The sequence below is a fragment of the Xiphophorus maculatus genome, chromosome 18 (genome assembly GCF_002775205.1).
Source record: "Xiphophorus maculatus strain JP 163 A chromosome 18, X_maculatus-5.0-male, whole genome shotgun sequence".
NCBI classification, from domain to species: domain Eukaryota; kingdom Metazoa; phylum Chordata; class Actinopteri; order Cyprinodontiformes; family Poeciliidae; genus Xiphophorus; species Xiphophorus maculatus.
This window is the reverse complement of record NC_036460.1, coordinates 26,932,873-26,950,859: the sequence shown is the minus strand read 5'-3', so window position 1 is coordinate 26,950,859 and position 17,987 is coordinate 26,932,873. Positions and strand designations below refer to the sequence as shown.

Here is a 17,987-nt window from a genome sequence, read left to right as displayed (position 1 = left end):
GTTATTTTTCTCTGGCAAACACTTTCTTTGGATGAATGTTTTCCTTCCAATTCCCAATTGTGTGCTGCTCAGTGCAGGTTTAGCACATAAATTCCCAATGAAACAGTAGTCGCAGCATGATAAACTATCAATCCATGTGAATGCACTGCAGCTCCTGAAAACAAACAACGCAGACACAAACTTGAAATTGTGTCTGAATGTAATTTATTTGTAAGATTTTGTCCCCCCCACCCCCCCAGGTGGCTGGCCACAAAGAATTAACCTCAACTCTGGTTCATTTTGCCTGTTTTCCAGTTATTGGATTTAGTGACCTGCACTAATATCAAGCAATAAACGGAACGTGAGGTGGAGCTGCCCTTTTCATCTAACTCATTTGGCCATTTATACATCTATTCACGTCAACTTCAAGCCTGCTTTGAACCCATTAGGGCTGGAGTTTCGCTTTTTGAGCAGCTCGTCTTCATCTTTTTGCAATTCAAAGACCTACATTTTGACCGAGAGTTGCTGTGGCAACAAAGTTTCCCCCCCCCCTCCCAGAGACGTGGAGAGCTCAGTGGAGTATCCTTGATGGTGTGGCAGAAAGTGCTCAGGCACAGATGGTCCTGTGAGAAACCATGAGCCTCGTGTCCTAGTTAGCATCGGAATACTAACGCGATCGAGCAAGGTCACTAATGTGTCGAAGTTTAACACAGCTTAACCAGCTCTTATGAAGGGAACCTAATGTACAGAAAGGATGAGGTATACTCCCCCAAGTCTCGCTCACTCTGTCACACTTTGCTGCCAGCGGTAAAAAGCGTTGCAAATAAATTTATTCTAAAGGGGGTGGCTCATAAATCATCCAATTCCAATAGTGTGTTTCACTTGCACGAGGCTTAATCTCACAATATTTGTAGCTGATTTCAGAAAACGACTGTGTGTGTGCGTGTGTGTATATATATATCCAGTTGCATGTTGGTCTAGTTGAAGAAAGTTACATCTCAATGAGTCAGAGTAAGGTGAGAGAAAAGTGCACACACATAAAACCAAGAAGAGGTCTGCCTCCAGTTCCTCTCTCAACACTAATGGTCAAGAGAAATGTGGGATGAAGTCGAGCCAGTGCTGCCAGCATTGAGTAAATTTGATCAGCAGCCTTTGATAAAACTCTCCCACTGGCCTGAACCTGCGCTTCAAGCTGTTCCGCCGGCCTTAGATAATGATATCATAGGAGTCCAGATTTTAATGAGAGCTCTGATTGGGTGGCAGTATTTTGTGGCTAACAAGATGCCCTGTTGTCTGTCTGTGAGTGGCCATCCAGTCTGCAGTGTGTTGTAGCATGTGTGCGCGTGTGAATGTGTGTGTGAGTGCAGCAGCGTCTCGTGAATTCAATTTAGGTGAGAGTCAAATGACAGCAAAGCACTTGCAGTCTTATTTGTCTCACTGCATCATCAGATTGTTGTTTTTTTTTTCTTAATAGAGACAACACATGAAAGAGGGAAGGAAAACTGGCCGACGCCAACTTTTTAATGAAATTTGATATGTGACATTTAAAATGCCGCATGAGTCACGCAGCAAGAATTCAAATCATATTCAGAGCTACTGACAATCTGTGCATTCATTACTATTGCCTTGACTCCTTCAGTATGCTGGACATAATTGATAGCACTTCTGGTAAAGGGATGTAAACGTAATACATTTTGATTTTATGCAGTAGCATACAGTCCGTCCTCACCTACTTATCCTTGCGGGGATGCAGGGGGGCTGATGCCAATCTCCAACAGTCATTGGGTGAAGCTGTGAAAATCTTTGAAAAATCATCCCTTTCATTTGCGTACATTTATTCAGGGAGGAAAAACTTTCAATGAATGAAATAACTTTTTTTTTTTTTTTTTTTAACACTGGGATGGCTCGGTTTTCGAGTCCTTCCCATATCGGCTCAGCAGGGCCAAAAGGCCGGAGTCCACCCTGACGACTCTGATGGCTCAAATTAGCATCCCTTCTTCAATTGTAAATGTGGTCGTTGACCGTCAGGCCAGAAGGTAGGAATGTGAATAGTCCATGTTGGGGGTGGGTATCTATGATACCTGCAGGAGATCAGGTCTCCTGTAGGTAGTGCTCTTCAGTTTAGTTTTGAAGCATACATGAAGTGTTTTTGGAGAGATGTGACCTTTTGCAGCTGATCCATGATGTTGTGCTGCATTATCCAGGTCATTTTGCCAAATGTACATAGAGTTTGCAAAACATAGAATCTGTTTCAAAAAATATGCAAAGGTTTTTCTAAAAGAAATTAGTAATGTTTCTCTTTGAAATAAAGCTAAGAGGGTATAAAATGACAGTTTAGAAATAAACTAACCAAATTAATTGTGTTGATCCACCTCAAAAAAATCATGCAAAAAGTGTAAGCAAAAGAAATCTGGGAGACTTTGCACATGCAAATTTGCATGCAGCCTTTTGTGCTGTGGAGGATAAATAGGTGACTGCTTCACCTATTTAGTTCACAAGAACTAATGGCATTTATTTCAGTCATAATCTTGCGGGGGGTGACCAAGGTTCCATCACTATGTGACAGCTGGTCAGCAAACCTGGCAAACATGATTGACATGGCAGCACTGAATGCACATGTGCTTTATCAGGCATGCATTGGGGTGCAGGAGAGACGGGTGGACTTCCTGGTTGAGCTTGCAAAAGAGTTCGGTAACTCTCATGTGAGTGAGAAGAAGGCACACAAGGAGAAACTGCTTCGGCAACAACCTTCCACACCCAGCTCAGGCAAAAGGGCGAAGTGTCAGGTCAACCATCGATGCAGGATGCGTGTCCTGAGGCCGAAACATCATCAGTGACCCCTCACACCCCCACCATGGACTGTTCTCCCTGCTGCCCTCTGGAAAGAGGTTCTGCAGCATCCAGTGCAGGCCCACCTGGTTCCGAAACAGCTTTTTCCTACTTGCCATCAGACTGCTGAACTCTTAACTGGACTTTATATTTTATATTTAGATTTATATTCATATTTTATACTGTTGAAAATGACAACAAAGTCAGTCGAAGTCGAAGTCTAAGGAACAATTGTGCAACTATGAGATGCGTTGAGGCCATTACCAGGGTACTGATAAGGTAATGGCCCTATTTACAGAACAAAAGCACCTGCTAGAGAAAATCCTTCAGGCCAGTTGGACTATCGAAGCCGATATAGGTATACGTCAAAGTGGACTAACTCAAGCCATTCTACAAAATCACTAATGGCCACAATCTTTGACAACTTTACTATCAATACTTTCTACAACTACCTTTAGCCAAAAGGACAAAATTCAGTTTTCTCTCATGATGCTTTCCCATCTTGGAGCATTCCTCTTAAGGTCAACCTCTGTAGATCAGTGGTTTCCTAACCGTTGGGTTAATGACCAGAACCAGTGGTCAGGGTCCTTTGGTAACAATCGTTGGCATAACACTCGTTCTTTCTCACTGATCCACTCCAAACATACCTGTTGAGCAGCAGTATGACCTAATAAAGTTGATTCTTGAACACAACACCAAAGTTGACAATACCATGAAGGGACCATAGAAGAGTTGCACAATTTTAGAAAACCATATAATGTGGCGTGAGGTTCTTTGGTAGGTCTTCATGGTTTGTCTCACGTCTAACCAAAACAAAGCGTTGGTCTTTAAAGAGCTCCATCCGGTCTGACTACTGTTTAGCAAATATAATTTTTCCACGTCTGTGATGAATGAAAGCGCTGTAAAATTACGGCACATAGTGTCACAAATCCCGAAAGAGGCACAGAAAATCCTTAGACAATTCCTCCTCGGTCAATTAGAATAATTATACTGAACATGGCTTCGGATTGGAACTCCAGACCTGGAGAAAGAGAGGGGACAAAAAAATCACCTTATGAGATCAGAGGGAGTGTCAGGCTGCAGAAGCCCATGTGTCAGGCTGCAAACCTAGACAGGCAAAGTAAGTTGGCATCTCTCTACCTAATCAGCATTAACGAGCTCTCACATGAGCAATCAAGCTTAAGGCATTTGCAGTTGAGGTCGCTGCCAAAGAGGTTAACACGACTGGCAAAATGGCATCTGTTTATGTTCCACAGGGGGGGGGTCTCCTACTGCTCCTGCAACCAAGGATCACTCCTTAACCCCCGTCACCAGAGGCGAGTTCTTTCACAGGCTGAGATCGATAAAGGGGGAATGAGAGAATCAGAACATCCCTAAAAACCCGAGAATCATCTAGAAAGTCTTTCAAGAGATGGATTCGAATCAACTCCTGTTCGCTTTGTTTTCACCTTTGCTTTTTGTTGTTCTGATTTACATGACAGGTTGCTGTCTAATTTTTCGCAGCACCGGCGGCGGAATGTGAAAAGGTTATAGAAATCCTCCAGCCCTGTCTGACAAGCGCCCTTTTTCCTGCTTTAATTCCTCCACCCCGATGTAAAATGCAGTCTGGGGAAAAACAAATACACTTTGTCAGATGATGGTATGGTTGCCTGTTATAGGCGCTGTGATCACTCAAGCTGCTATATTATATGGTGGTGATGCAGCTCCAAAAAAACAAACCAAAAAAAAAGCAAAAACATTCTGTTATTTCCATTAAAAAGGCTTGCAGAGGCTTCTTACCGTGCAGGCACAGCCTTTCATCATCTCAGGTGCCATTATTTCAGCAAAGCTCTATTTCATTTTGTGATTGATGGTTCCCTGGCAGTCTCAGCAATCTTGGTCAGACTCTGGATGTTTGCAGCAGGCTCTCATAAAAGGCTATGATGCTATTTATTAATTCAAAGATCTCTTCTTTTTTTTTTTTAACTCACCGTCTCTTTTTTTCCTTCTTCTTCTCCTCTCTCTGCCTCTCACACAGTGCCTGGAAAATAATCACCAATGGACCGGCTGGTTCTGTGCGTGCTGCTGTGTGCAGCTCTGGTGAAAGGCTACAGCTGCCCCGGCCGCTGCATCTGCCAGCATCTCTCGCCCACTCTGACTCTGCTCTGCGCAAAGACCGGCTTGCTGTTCGTGCCCCCCACAATCGACCGCAAGACCGTGGAGCTGCGGCTCACCGACAACTTCATCACCATTATCCGTAAGAAGGACTTCCTCAACATGACCAGCCTGGTCCACCTCACCTTATCCCGCAACACCATCAGCCAGATCGTGCCCCACGCCTTCCTGGGCCTGCGCTCGCTCCGGGCGCTCCACATGGACGGGAATCGGCTCAGCGTCATAAAGAGCGATCACTTCAAAGGCCTCGTCAACTTGCGGCACCTCATCCTCGGGAACAACCAGATCCACCAGGTGGCCTCGACCTCCTTCGACGAGTTTGTCGTCACCATTGAGGACTTGGATCTGTCCAACAACAATCTGCGCAGCCTTCCCTGGGAGGCCATAGCCAGAATGACTAACATCAACACGCTCACCTTGGACCATAACCTTATCGACCACATAGAAGCGGGGACTTTCACTTTGCTCACTAAGCTGGTCCGCCTGGACATGACTTCTAACCGGCTGCAGAAGCTTCCGCCGGACAGCCTGTTCCAGCACGCCCAGGTTCTGTCCGATGCCAAGGGCTTCAGCTCGTCCACACTGGCGGTGAGCTTTGGCGGGAATCCCCTCCACTGCAACTGTGAGCTGCTGTGGCTGCGCCGGCTGACACGGGAGGACGACCTGGAGACCTGTGCCTCGCCGGAACACCTCATGGACAAATATTTCTGGTCGATACAGGAGGAGGAGTTCATCTGCGAGCCCCCGCTGATCACCAAGCACTACTCCTCTAAGCCTTATGTGATGGAGGGCCAAGGTGTGACTTTAAAGTGCAAAGCCATGGGGGACCCAGATCCAGACATTCACTGGAGGTCACCGGACGGCAAGCTGGTGCACAACAACTCGCGCACCATCCTGTATGACAACGGCACCCTTGACATTCTCATCACCACGCTGAAGGACAGCGGGTCGTTCAACTGCGTGGCGTCCAATGCTGCCGGCATCGCCACGGCCGCTGTGGAGATCAGCATGATTCCCTTACCCTTGTTCGTGAACAACACCGGCCACATGCGCGAGGACCCCGGCCTCTCCGACATCACCACTTCCTCCAAAGCTGGCAATGACACAAAAGGCTACGACAAGCAGGACAAGAGGGTCCTGGTCACAGAGCTGACCTCGTCCTCCGCCGTGATCCGCTGGCCGTCTGAACGCCACATCCCTGGGATCAGGATGTACCAGATTCAGTACAACAGCACTGCAGATGACACTTTGGTGTACAGGTAAGCCAGGGTGGAGGCGGGATGAGCAGCGAGAGAAAAGTGTGTTCCAGTAGACCAGTGTTTCTCAATTCTGGTCCTCGGGGATTACCACCCTGCGTATTTTAGATTCCTCTGTTCCAGAACACCTGATTCAAATGATTGGCCTCCTCCGCATGCCATCTAGTGCTGCAGAAACACCTAAAACATGCATGGCAGCGGTCCCTAACGAACTAACTTCCCATTAACGAAGTAAGGAGAGCATAAGTCCAAAACTCTCAGAGAGCAACCACAGTAAAAAGAAAAAAACTCAAGTGGCATCAAATTGATTCAGTGTATTCCCCACATTGGCGCCAAAACTGAGTAAAACACTTATATTGCATTGCAAGTCCAGCTACCCCAAAGAGCAAAATGGTCTTAATCAGCATCATTAGAATGTAATATGACAGCAACAATAGCACAATAAGTATTTCACTCCATGTAACTGTATCATTAGAAAGGATTGGAAATAATTGGCTGCAGCACAGAAATAAATTAGAAAAACTCTGTAAAGCTGAGGTTTGTTGTAGAGGATTCACATCATTTGCTTATTGCAAATTGAAAACAGAACTATCACATTACAGTAACAAGTTAAAACAATGAAAGAACAGACTGGCCTTGAGAGAATTAATAAGCTTTAGGTTGACAAATTGCTTTTTTTCCCCCCTTTGGTATTATTCTCTCTCTAATGCCCAAAAGGTTACAAATTAAAGCTTAAACCTTTAATATTTTTGCTTTCTGAGTTGGATATGAAAAGCATATAAGCTGCCCAAACACCCAAGATAAAGTGCAATAGTAAATGTTTTTCTTTGTCACGTTCAAGCTTGGACTTTTTTTTTTTTTTTTTAACAAATAGGAATATTGCATGCACCAGTATCGGAAGCCAAATACCTCGCAGAATAACTTTTCGGTGCAACAACAGCTGTACAGTTTTTGATGTATGCTTCTTGCTTCACCCAGCTTTCTAAATTGCTTGATTTGTGAAAATATGGAAAATTTATAAAAGTCTGTTTCCACGTACTGACATATTTTCATCTGAAAATATGTTCCTCAGTCTCGAGTCTTTTTTTTTTTTACCTTAATAAAAAGGTTAATGATGTTGCCCCCATCACATTTCAGAATCTAGATGTTTTATTGGTTTTAACTCTATTAATTTATTAGTTTAGCTCTATCTACCAATAAGGTGACTTCTATAGGCATCTTGCTGCATTTAATTTTATTCAGTAAAGAAGACTATATATATATATATATATGCACAACATGTTTCTCTCCCCCTCCCTTGTTTTTATTTGTAAAAAAAAAAAAAAAACTTGGAACATTTTCCTTCCACTTCATTGCGGTGCTCAACTTATCGTTGATCTATCATATGTAATTCCCGAAATAAAAAAAAATCCACCTATGTATGTAGTTGTAACATGACAAACTGTTGATGAGGTTCAATGGGTAGGAATAGTTTTGCTAGGCAATGTAATTACCGAAGTACAACACAGGCGCTTAAAATTCAGACCCAAGTGTTTGCAATTAGCTGCGACTAAATTATAGGATTAAAACGACTTTGAGGAACAACGCCATGTTAATACAGAATCATAATTTCTCTCTGCAATCTAACTGTGAGTGCAATGCTAATGTTTAGTCACAGTAAAAAAAAAAAAAAAAAAAAGGTATGTAGAGTTGAATTTCATAGTAGATAGGATAAAACTGAAAATTGAATAGCTTTTAGTGTCAGCTTACAAAGGCTTATGCGGGAGTAGAAATATCTCTCTCCCTTAAACACGGGGCTGAAAGTACCAACAGAAAGTCTTTTGATTAAGCTTCATGTGTTCCTTTTGAATTCTGTGACACAAATTTACTGTATTTCAGGATTTCATTTTGGCAGAGCGAACTAATAATAGTGGTTTACATGCTTTCATTCGCGCCCTCTTTTTTTTTTTTTAAATCTTTTATCAGGTATAATGAGTAGCTCTCTTGTATAATTTTCTCATTCAGTTTCAGCGTGGAGCTGAGTGTTATTTTGTCTTTAGGTGGTACATTATTACCCACAAAATGATAACCATCAAAGTCCGCCGTTAGGGAAAAGGAACAGGCTTCTAATTATATTAACGGCAACGTTGACCCAAAGACAATGCCTTTCTCCTGCGTATTTACCGTAATCTTGCACTTGACCTTAGGTAATCACACAACAAAACACCCTCTTCCCAGCGCTCATCACTTGTCCTGCAGCCTGCAGCTGTTGTAGGGAGACAATAAAGCGTTTTTATACTTTTAACACCTTTGCTTTCATTTTATAAACAAGCCTTAAAGAGCATAAGTTATTTTTTCGTACAATGTCTTGCCAAAGTATTCATAACCCTTGAACTTTTTCACATTTTGTCCCATAACGACCACGGGTTTCAGTATGCTCTGTTGGGATTTTGTTGCAAATTATGGTTAGGTGGAAGGAAAGTCAGCATTACTCTGATACCCCTAAAGGAAATGCCTCAAAGTTTTCATAGAGCTCAAACAACACAGCGGACAGATCAGGGATGAAGATGTGGAAAGGTTTAATGTAGAGTTACTGAACGATGTCACCGGATTTCAGCATCTAACGTAGCACTTCAGTCCTACCAAACCAGATGCCCGTGGTCACTCTGGCGGTCCTGTTAGTCTTGAACGCCACAAATCTGGCCTTAATGGAAGGGGGGAAAGAAAAAAAGTCGTAGTCAAACAAAAGTGATTAGAAGTTTCCATCTACAAAAAAGCTTTCTCTGGTCATATGAGACAAAAAAAAAAAATGAATATTTTGATCTTTGCACAAAACACTGTGTGTGGCAGAGTACTAACTTCAGATAATCCTGAAAATACCGTTCTTGTGGTGAAGCATGAGGGTGGCCGCATCGTGTGGTAGGTTGATTGGACATGGGATTATACGGGACATTATTTACTTTTTCTTTGGAATTGATCAAGTATTTTTGACCTGAACGTTGGCTAAATACATGGCAAGTCTTGAAGAGATGTTGTTGGAGGCTGGGATGGAGCAAAGCTTATCATGGGCTTGAATGGCCCAGTCCAAGTCCTGACCTAAATCTGACTCTTCTCTAGACTTGAAAATTGCTAGATTTGGCTTGGGTTGAACTATTTTGCCAAGACAGTAAGAACGGTTCAGCAGGTAGAGGTTCACCCCAGAAGACTTGGAGGGGCTGAATATTAAATGTACTTCTTAGTGATTTCTATCACTGTATGCAAATCGGAATGCGTGGCTGTCGTGCTTCCATTTTTATAAGGCCTTTACATCATAACCACTGCATCGTTTCTCTCTTCCTCCGCAGAATGATCCCGTCCACCAGCAAAAACTTCCTCATCAACGACCTGGCTGCGGGACGGGAGTACGATCTCTGCGTGCTGGCCGTGTACGACGACGGCATCACGTCGCTGACGGCCACGCGCGTGGTCGGCTGCGTGCAGTTCCACACGGCCAACGAGGTCAGCCAGTGCCGCTTCATGCACAGCCAGTTCCTGGGAGGCACCATGATCATCATTATCGGCGGCATCATCGTCGCTTCCGTGCTGGTGTTCATCATCATCCTGATGATCCGCTACAAGGCCTACGGCAGCCCCGTGGACGCCAAGGCCAAGGCCAGCTTCGCCATGCACTCGCAAACCAACGGCAGCCAGCATCGGCTGCATCGCTCGGCGTCCAAGCAGCCGTCCAACGAGGGCGACGCGCCGGCGACCAAAGAGTGCATGGCTCTGGTGTTGAGGGTGGACAGCGAGAAGAAGGAGGACCTGGCGGCCGCGACAGCGGTCCTCGAAGTGGAGCTGCCCCCAAACGCGGACAAGATGAAGAGAAGGAGCAGCCTGGATGCTCAGCGTTCCGGGCCGCCATCTGAGGACACGCAGACGGACAGCAGCCTGACCGGCTCCACCATGTCCCTCTGCCTCATAGGCTCCAATGCCGGCACTAAGGAGGCTCCCAGGCTTAAGGACAAGAAAAGCGCCCTGGCCAGCGTGGGGTTACTTCCCAACGAGCTGGCACGAACTAGGCACAGATTCTCTTTCGATGGCGGGGATTACTCCATATTTCAGAGTCACAGTTACCCGCGCAGAGCGAGAACGAGGTGGCACAGGTCCACCAACCAGCTCAACACGGAGTCATCGCCGCTCGCCAACAGGAGAGTTACATTCAGCAGCACTGAGTGGATGCTTGAGAGCACGGTTTGAGGAAAGCAGTGTAGCAAAAAAAACAAAGAAACGTTTAAAAAAGGCACAAACGTAACATGTAAAAACACGAAACGTCTACATGCCATACAGCACAACGATGATTAAAAACAAGCACATTTATGTACTCATGCTGACTTCCTGTGAGTTGCTGGAGGAGAACAGTATCCTGTCATCCTGCTTCCCCCCCATCGTGCTCCCAGAGAGGTTTATTTGGGCCATGACTCTTCTTCTTTGTTTTTTTTGTTTTTGTTTGTTTTTCTGTTGTTGTTTTTGCAGCGGTGCCTTATTCTTTTCAATGTATGAATGGAGGGTGCTGCTCACTGTAGTCACAAACCTCCCACTCTTGACGGCAGTGGGAAGTGTTGATTTTTGGCTTTTCGGTTTCTCACCGTTTTCTGTGGCACACCAACGGGTGGGGGGGCATTTGGATGTGACTGTTTAATTGTTAAGAAAAATTAATAATAATCATTAAAAAAAAAACTTCATTAAGCAGTAACTTGTAAAGTGAACAGCCAGGTACCCTGTTATGTCAATCATGTTTATGGTTTTTGTTTTGATAAGGAAAAAAAAAAAACTTTTGCACAGAAGACACGAGATACAAGGACAAGTATCAACACCAGTCTATACAATATTAATAACAAAAAAAAAAAAGCAGAGTTTTCTCTTGTTTTTTCGAATGCTCATTTCTAATGTTAGTGGATAAAAAGGGGTTGATGTGAGAATCTGCCATGGACGGTCAGACTGTGCGATGTTGAATAGGTATTATTCCAGACGTGACTGTATATTCATCGGTACTGTATCTGGCTGGTCTAGATAAAAGACGACAAACACACAAACAAAAAAAGACATATATAAGTATATTAAAACATTGGTGTATGTGTACTAACTATGTAAAGTAAATAAGTCATACGTCACGTGACTTTTTACAGAGCATTTGGGTGTTGGCTGCAAGTTTTTACATTAAAAACCTGTCATCACACCTCTCAATATTTAGTATGTCCAAGTTTGAACCATTTATCCCCTCATGAAGGGTATTAAATTTTTTGTGTGGGTTAACTGTATCAGTAGTGCTTGTTTTCTTTCTTTTGTTTTTGTTTTTTTTGTTGTGGTTGGATTATTTTATGCCTTGTGCTGCTCCAGTGTCCACTGCAGCGAGCGAGAGAGGGACACGCGAATCAAAAATGATAAATATTTGATTCTTCGGTGCTATTTTGGAGGCTTTAAGTGAAAGCGTCACAGCGCCAATAGAGTGGAGTGGGATGTGTGACTGCGAGGGACAAGCCAACTGGACGTGGTGCTGAATCCAAATGAAGCCAGCTGTTGTTACACAACGGCGTATGAGCGAATGTTCACCACAAGGGGGAGACAAAGCTTTCCATTGTCTCTAATTCGGCGCTTTCCTTGGGAATTTATTAGTGTGAATCATAAACAGCGGAAGCTACGCGCACCACCCTGGACAGAAAGGTCTGGTTTATGGGGAAAGCTGTAGTTTTAGTTCTTATGTTTTAGTACTGAGCATTGCAAATGAGCAGGGTTAAACAATCATACTGTCGGCAAATGTGGGAACATAACAGCAAGTGATAACATCCTCTCTGCATTGACGTATAAGGTCCAGAGTCAAGTGAATAAATCCAATATAGAAGCTTATGTTTCAGTTTTGACCATAACTAACATAACATGACCATACGTTAACTATTCGGGCAGAGGTTTAGACACTCTCATTATAGGCATGAATCTCATCTTCATTTACAGTTTATGGATTTTTTTTTTCAGGCTGAACTGATCAGATGACAAAGTTAAAGATTTTTAATAACTAGAATTGAGTTCACAATTTTAAATGAATTGTAAAAACAGATTCATACTCCCCAAATGATGTTTGGTTACCTTTTCCTCAGCTAATTGCACCCTGGCAGTCACCATAGGCTTTTTGGACTCATTAGTAACCTTCTGGTATAGTTCAGGCTTAATTCTTTTTTTCTTCTTTTCTTGTTTTTATGAACTCTCTCCTTATCAGATTAACGTTTTCATGTTGTTGTGGGATTTTTTAGTTTTTAATTTTTGTCCAATGAGAAATTAGTTTTTCTCTTGCAGGATCTTGCATCACATCAAAGCTTCATTTTTAAATGACAAAAGCTAGCATCGTAGCAGGAGTTTGTATACTTTTGAGAGCCACTGTGCCTCCAAAGAGAAAAACCAAGTGATTGACTCGACATAACGCACATTTAAATTGGGTTGGGAAAGGATAAACCAGACTAACTTTAAGCTTCTCCAAAGTTCTGACCTCCAGTATACTTAGGTAGACTGGCTAGAAATCATGGACTATGAATAAAAGCCAAATATGTGCCGAAATATCGCACATTTAAATGGACTCTACTAATTCAGTTTGGAAGAGAAGCTTTTCGTAGCTGTCGAGCATAAATATAGTATAAGATGGCAACAAAACGTTTGTGATTTCTCTGCTACTTGCTATGAGACAGTAAAGCCTTGGTGCATAATCTGGACTCTTTGCCGATTAAATATGTGAATACATATCTCTTTTTTTTAGTAATCATTTTGTTTCTGTAAGATCATTCCACGCTGAAACAACAATTGGATTGTGGATGTAAACCTCTGAATGAAACTTTGTGTATTTTTAGACACAATGGATCATCTAATTTTCTCTCTGCTACATTTAGCTGCGTTTTACATGGTATTAGTTTTTTCTAGCCAGGGATACACGATGACAACAATGACAAATGATGATTTTTTTTTTTTTTTTGTTTGCCTCCATTCCTCTGACCAAAGCTGCACAGATTAAGATAAAAGCCAGGCTGCTCGGACAGCGAGATGTCGATGAGATTTCACAGAAAACTGGAGCGCGTCTTGTACTTGATTTGGAGCAGGTTTTTTTTTTTTTTTTTAAAACATCCACGGTGATGGAGTAGATTCAGTGTAAGAACCGGGTCATCCTTCATCTTCCCTCATCACACGCGGCCGGTTTTCACCTTGCAGATTTTGCATTTTAAGCAGCCCTGAAATTTCCCTCCTTCTGATTTACAGAAAGACTAAACCTTTAGAGCGAAAGTGCTTTAGCTGTCAAGTCCCCGGCGCACTAACTTTGCAACTCCAGTCCATCTCGGCATTAGCTCGCTGACAGCGAAGGCTTGGAAATTGTGCAGCAGACCGTCTCTCCCAGCTGGGGAAGTATTTCAGTCTGTTCCGATCTGTAACCATTATTCAACCCCGAATCTGCTTAGGTAAGAGGACGCAGAGATCTCAACTGTCCTGAAAAATTGGCTTGGACAGCCAAACTAGCAGACAGTAGGGTTAGAGCTAAGTGTTTCATCAGCAGTTCTGGGCGGCTGTGGAGAAGGGGGGGGGAGGAGAAAAGAGGTGCCTGGATTCAGTGAGAAGGCAATTTTTTTTTTTTCACTCAAGATCCAATTTTATGTCTAATGCATACTGATGTGGGTATGAAAAGCCCACTCTGGGGATGGTTTAGCACATGTTGAGTTCGAGCATTGCCTCTGTGCCGAGATCGTTAATCAGCAAACAAGCTGTGTTGAAACATGAACGTCTAAAGTTTTTAAAGTGGGAGCTATTATGTAACGTCAACTCTTTTTTTTTAAGCTTTATGTCATGTTGTAATGTAATTCCCTCGTCAATGTGGCTTTGATTCCTTCGTGCATGTTTGAGGATTCCTTGAATCTTCCGCAGCAGCCATTGGTACGAAGCTCCGCCCGTTTCCACTGAGCTCCTCCATGGAGTGTACAGCCCAGCTTCCGCCTGTCATTACACCCCCGCCCCGCACTTTACCCACTCAGCACCGCCAGACTAGTGGCAGCAGCCATTAGCAAACACCTGGTGGAACTGCGAGTCTGCTGAGCTCAACATGCAAACCACTTCTCACTCCGACGCTCCTAAGAATGGTTGCAAACGCCATAAGGAGAAGCATTGTGAGACCAGGAGGTTCTTAACGCGACAGAAGCCCGATTTCAAGGTGTCAAAATAGGAAGTTTTGTTTCTTTTAAGTAATGTTCGATATATACATCATTTTCAAAACAACTGAACGTAACAACAGTTACTTGGCTGTGTTATAAAATAACAGATTGTGTCTGGAAAATACATAACATATTAATACCCCTTTAAAGTCCAATGGGAAAATAAAATCAGCATCCTCTTTACAGTAACTTCTAAGTCGACCTAAAAGTCCCGACAATTCCTCAGTGAGTATTTCTTTAAAGCCTTGAAATAAAGTCATTTCTCTTACCTTGCACACAAAGCCCACTTTTTGCCTGCGAAGTATAACTACAGGTAAACTCACTGGAGGGCAGAGTTGCAACATTTGCCCACTGGGGAATTTTAAACCTTGGACCTTAGTATTCCCGGAGGAATATCACAGTGAAACACCGACTGCACAAACATTGTCTGCTACTTGGCATTTCACAAGGTGGAGCAACACTTCACATAGGCAACAAAGGTACTTGATGTCTTTTTTTTTTTCTTTTTTTTTTTACTGAATCAACAAACTGAGTTGTCCAACATGTTTCTTATATTTATGGATGTGCACATAAAGTATCTTATCAAAGTTGTTCACATTCTCCATCAACTCAGCCAAAAATATTAGTGTCATTTTGAGATCAGTGAATGATTATCACTGTTAGTTTACTTCTACTCATGGCACAAGTAGAAGTAAGTTAACCAAAACGTTTAGTTTGATTACATTTCTCTGACATATTTACTATGTTATTTTTTGTGGTTTGCATCTCTGCAGTTCCTCCAGAGTTCTTCAGGGCCTCTCACTCGCTTATTTTTGATCATCTTCCCTGAAATGTTTTCATACTGAGATAAAATTACATAAAGATGTTTGTTGTTTTTTTACTATTATTATTGTTGTCAAGAAAAAGGCAGCTAAGTAAAAAAAAAAAATATTGCTACACTTTGCAGAATTTAGCATTTAGAAAAAAAAAAACATCTTTTCCTTTCAGCTCATACTTTTGCCCAGTGGGCAATCCAACTATGTGTTGGATTAGCAAGTAAAGTCCCACGGAACAAACATCCCAATGTTGACGTTTGTGGCGGTAATGTGATAAAAATCCAAAGGATTTTAGGAATACTGCTGCATAAAGTGTTATCCTTAATACAGCCAATGACTCCTGGAATCACACATGTGAAAAACAACTTGTATTTTCTGTGAATGATCCTACTTTTGCTGGGAGATGTAAAACATATTCAGCTGTGGGTTTTGGCTAAGCGTTTTTAAGCGGTGGTAGTGAAGGTTTTCTTGAAGAAACGGGCCTGTTTTCATGACTTTCATTTGCTTTTCTTTTTTTCCTATTTCGGGGATTCAGTCGGCTGCAAACAAGCAAATCTCACAGCTTTCCTCTGCTTGGAGGGAACGTTTAGCCTTTTGACACAGACTTAGCAAAGGGCTCCAGGCTTTTACAGTGAACACAATTTCAGACTGGTTTACAAAACACTTCCATTGGCATTAGATTATCTCGAAACAGCCACATGCCATGGGGCTAACTATTTGCTACCAGCTTGCACAGAGGATGATGTCAATAAGGTTGGAACAGTAGAGGAGAAAAAAAATCTATATTTTCAGGGTTGTTAATGGTGATGAGATCTTTTTCACAGTAATTACAGAGGCGGCGACACCTGACAGGCTAGGGCAACCTGCTGCTCATCAGTCGAGCTATTTAGAGCTTCTTTACTAACATTTTCTAAATCATTAATGTATTTACTTTGATCATGAAACCATATTATTCAATTCAGCTGAACCTATTTATGCTGCTATGTATTTATTCACACTAAGCCTGTAGCAGAGTTGCTGCAGAGATAGGTCCGGATAGCCTAAGCAGATGTGAAATAAGAAATTCCAAGAAACCTGATTAATATTGGATTTGAAGAACATGTCCTGGTTAAAAATAACCGGTTAATTACCAGAGGCCAGTTGAATGTCATACTGATGAAGTGATTGACTTAGAAGCCTCTTTTCTCAAGACGACTACTTCCGTCTTGTCTGATTTTAAAAGCCAAAAATTTTAAGCCATTCAGGTTTTTAGGTCTTCAAGACATGGCCATGATTTACCTAACCTTTATGGTAAAGATAGCTAAGCGTAACCAGCACAACACTGAAAATTTATGATGTACTGTCTGATAATTTCACAAATTTGACACACACATATATATATATATAATAAAGATAATTGGCTCCGAGCCTATGCCCTGTGGTACACCACAAGTTACCTGAAAAAATTTAAATCTGTCAGACAGATGAGATTTAAAGCAGCCTGGTGCTGTTCCTCTGATCCCTATATGTTCAGGTCTTTCTAAGAGAATATTGTGATCGATTTTGTCCCCCCAAAAAAGAAGATCTAATAAAACAAGGACAGTCTGTTTTCTGAGGCCAAGATAATATCATTTGTAGTTTTCATCAGTTCTTTTTTCAGTGCTATGATGAGCTCTGAAACCTGAGCGAAACCTTTGAAAAGGGTTGTTATTGTTTAGACGCTCACACACTTGATTGGCAACTATTTTTTTTCAAGAATTTTATGTCAGAAAGGAATAATAGCAATATGTCTGCAACTTATCAAGTCTCACTTACAAACCTGTGTACACATTTGTTTACCAAGGATAGATTATTCACATTTAAGCTGCAGATGGCAATCAAAGGGAAAACTTCCTTAGTTTGCCTGGCATTGGGTCTAACATCCAAGCTGAAGGTTTAGATGAAGCGAATATTTTTGATAACTTGGAAAGCTCAACTGGATCAGAACAGTCCAAAATACAGATCGGGCTCTACGGTTACATTCAGTGCTGAGTGACTCTTTTACTGCGAATGAATAATCACGTTCGGGAGGAGGCCAGTGACTCAACCGGTTTTATTTATAAAGAACTCCACCGGGTCATTACTGCTGAGAGCCGAGGGAACGGTCGACTCAGCAGAACTGTGATTCTGTGTAAGTTTGGCAACCGTCCTAAAAAAGAAACCTAGGATTATTCTTATTCTTCTCCGTTACTGATGAAAATAGGCTGCTGGCAAATTGTCCTTTTCTAATTTTTGTTTCTATAAAAGTGGACTGTTTTTCCAGATGAAGTAGGACTCCTCTAGACCGCCATTTTCTCCCTAATTTCCCAGCAAGCCCCTGAATTGAATCATAAATAATGCGTTTTCCAACTGAGGTGAGATTGTCAGTAGGTATTTGATCCTTCAGACCTTTTGTATAGGAAATTGCCCTGCATTCGCCCCGACGCCCCAACGTAACAATCGAGAAGAATCACAAGATGTTTTATCAGAACATGTCACAGCATAATGTCGAAAGGTTATTTCAAAGCGCTTGAAGTGAGAAGCACTCATTCAGTTATCAAATCATTTCCTGCTGTCAGTACATTTCGGTTGTTTAGCTCCAAACCAGACCGTATTTTTTTTTTAAAGAGATCAGCTCCAGGCAGTGCTTTTCTTCACCTTTTTCATTTTTATATGTTTCAGTATCAAATTATAGCTTCAAATCTGCAGTAGAGCTTGCCTCTCTGCTCAAGATAAAGTTTTCATTTTTCCATATTTAGGTT

The 17,987-nt window shown here is 42.3% G+C and overlaps 1 protein-coding gene across 7 annotated transcripts in view; it reads left to right on the top strand.

Moving 5' to 3' along the window:
• Nucleotides 1–11,494, top strand: part of lrfn1 (leucine rich repeat and fibronectin type III domain containing 1) — a 212,761-nt gene extending 201,267 nt beyond the window's left edge. For all 7 annotated transcript variants that reach the window (XM_023351142.1, XM_023351146.1, XM_023351141.1 and 4 more), the window contains 2 exons: nucleotides 4,826–6,221; nucleotides 9,542–11,494. In XM_023351142.1, the coding sequence (XP_023206910.1) occupies nucleotides 4,846–6,221; nucleotides 9,542–10,433 (2,268 nt within the window). In that variant the 5' untranslated portion in view covers nucleotides 4,826–4,845 and the 3' untranslated portion in view covers nucleotides 10,434–11,494. The remainder of the gene's footprint in view (nucleotides 1–4,825; nucleotides 6,222–9,541) is intronic.
• Nucleotides 11,495–17,987: the final 6,493 nt, after the last annotated feature.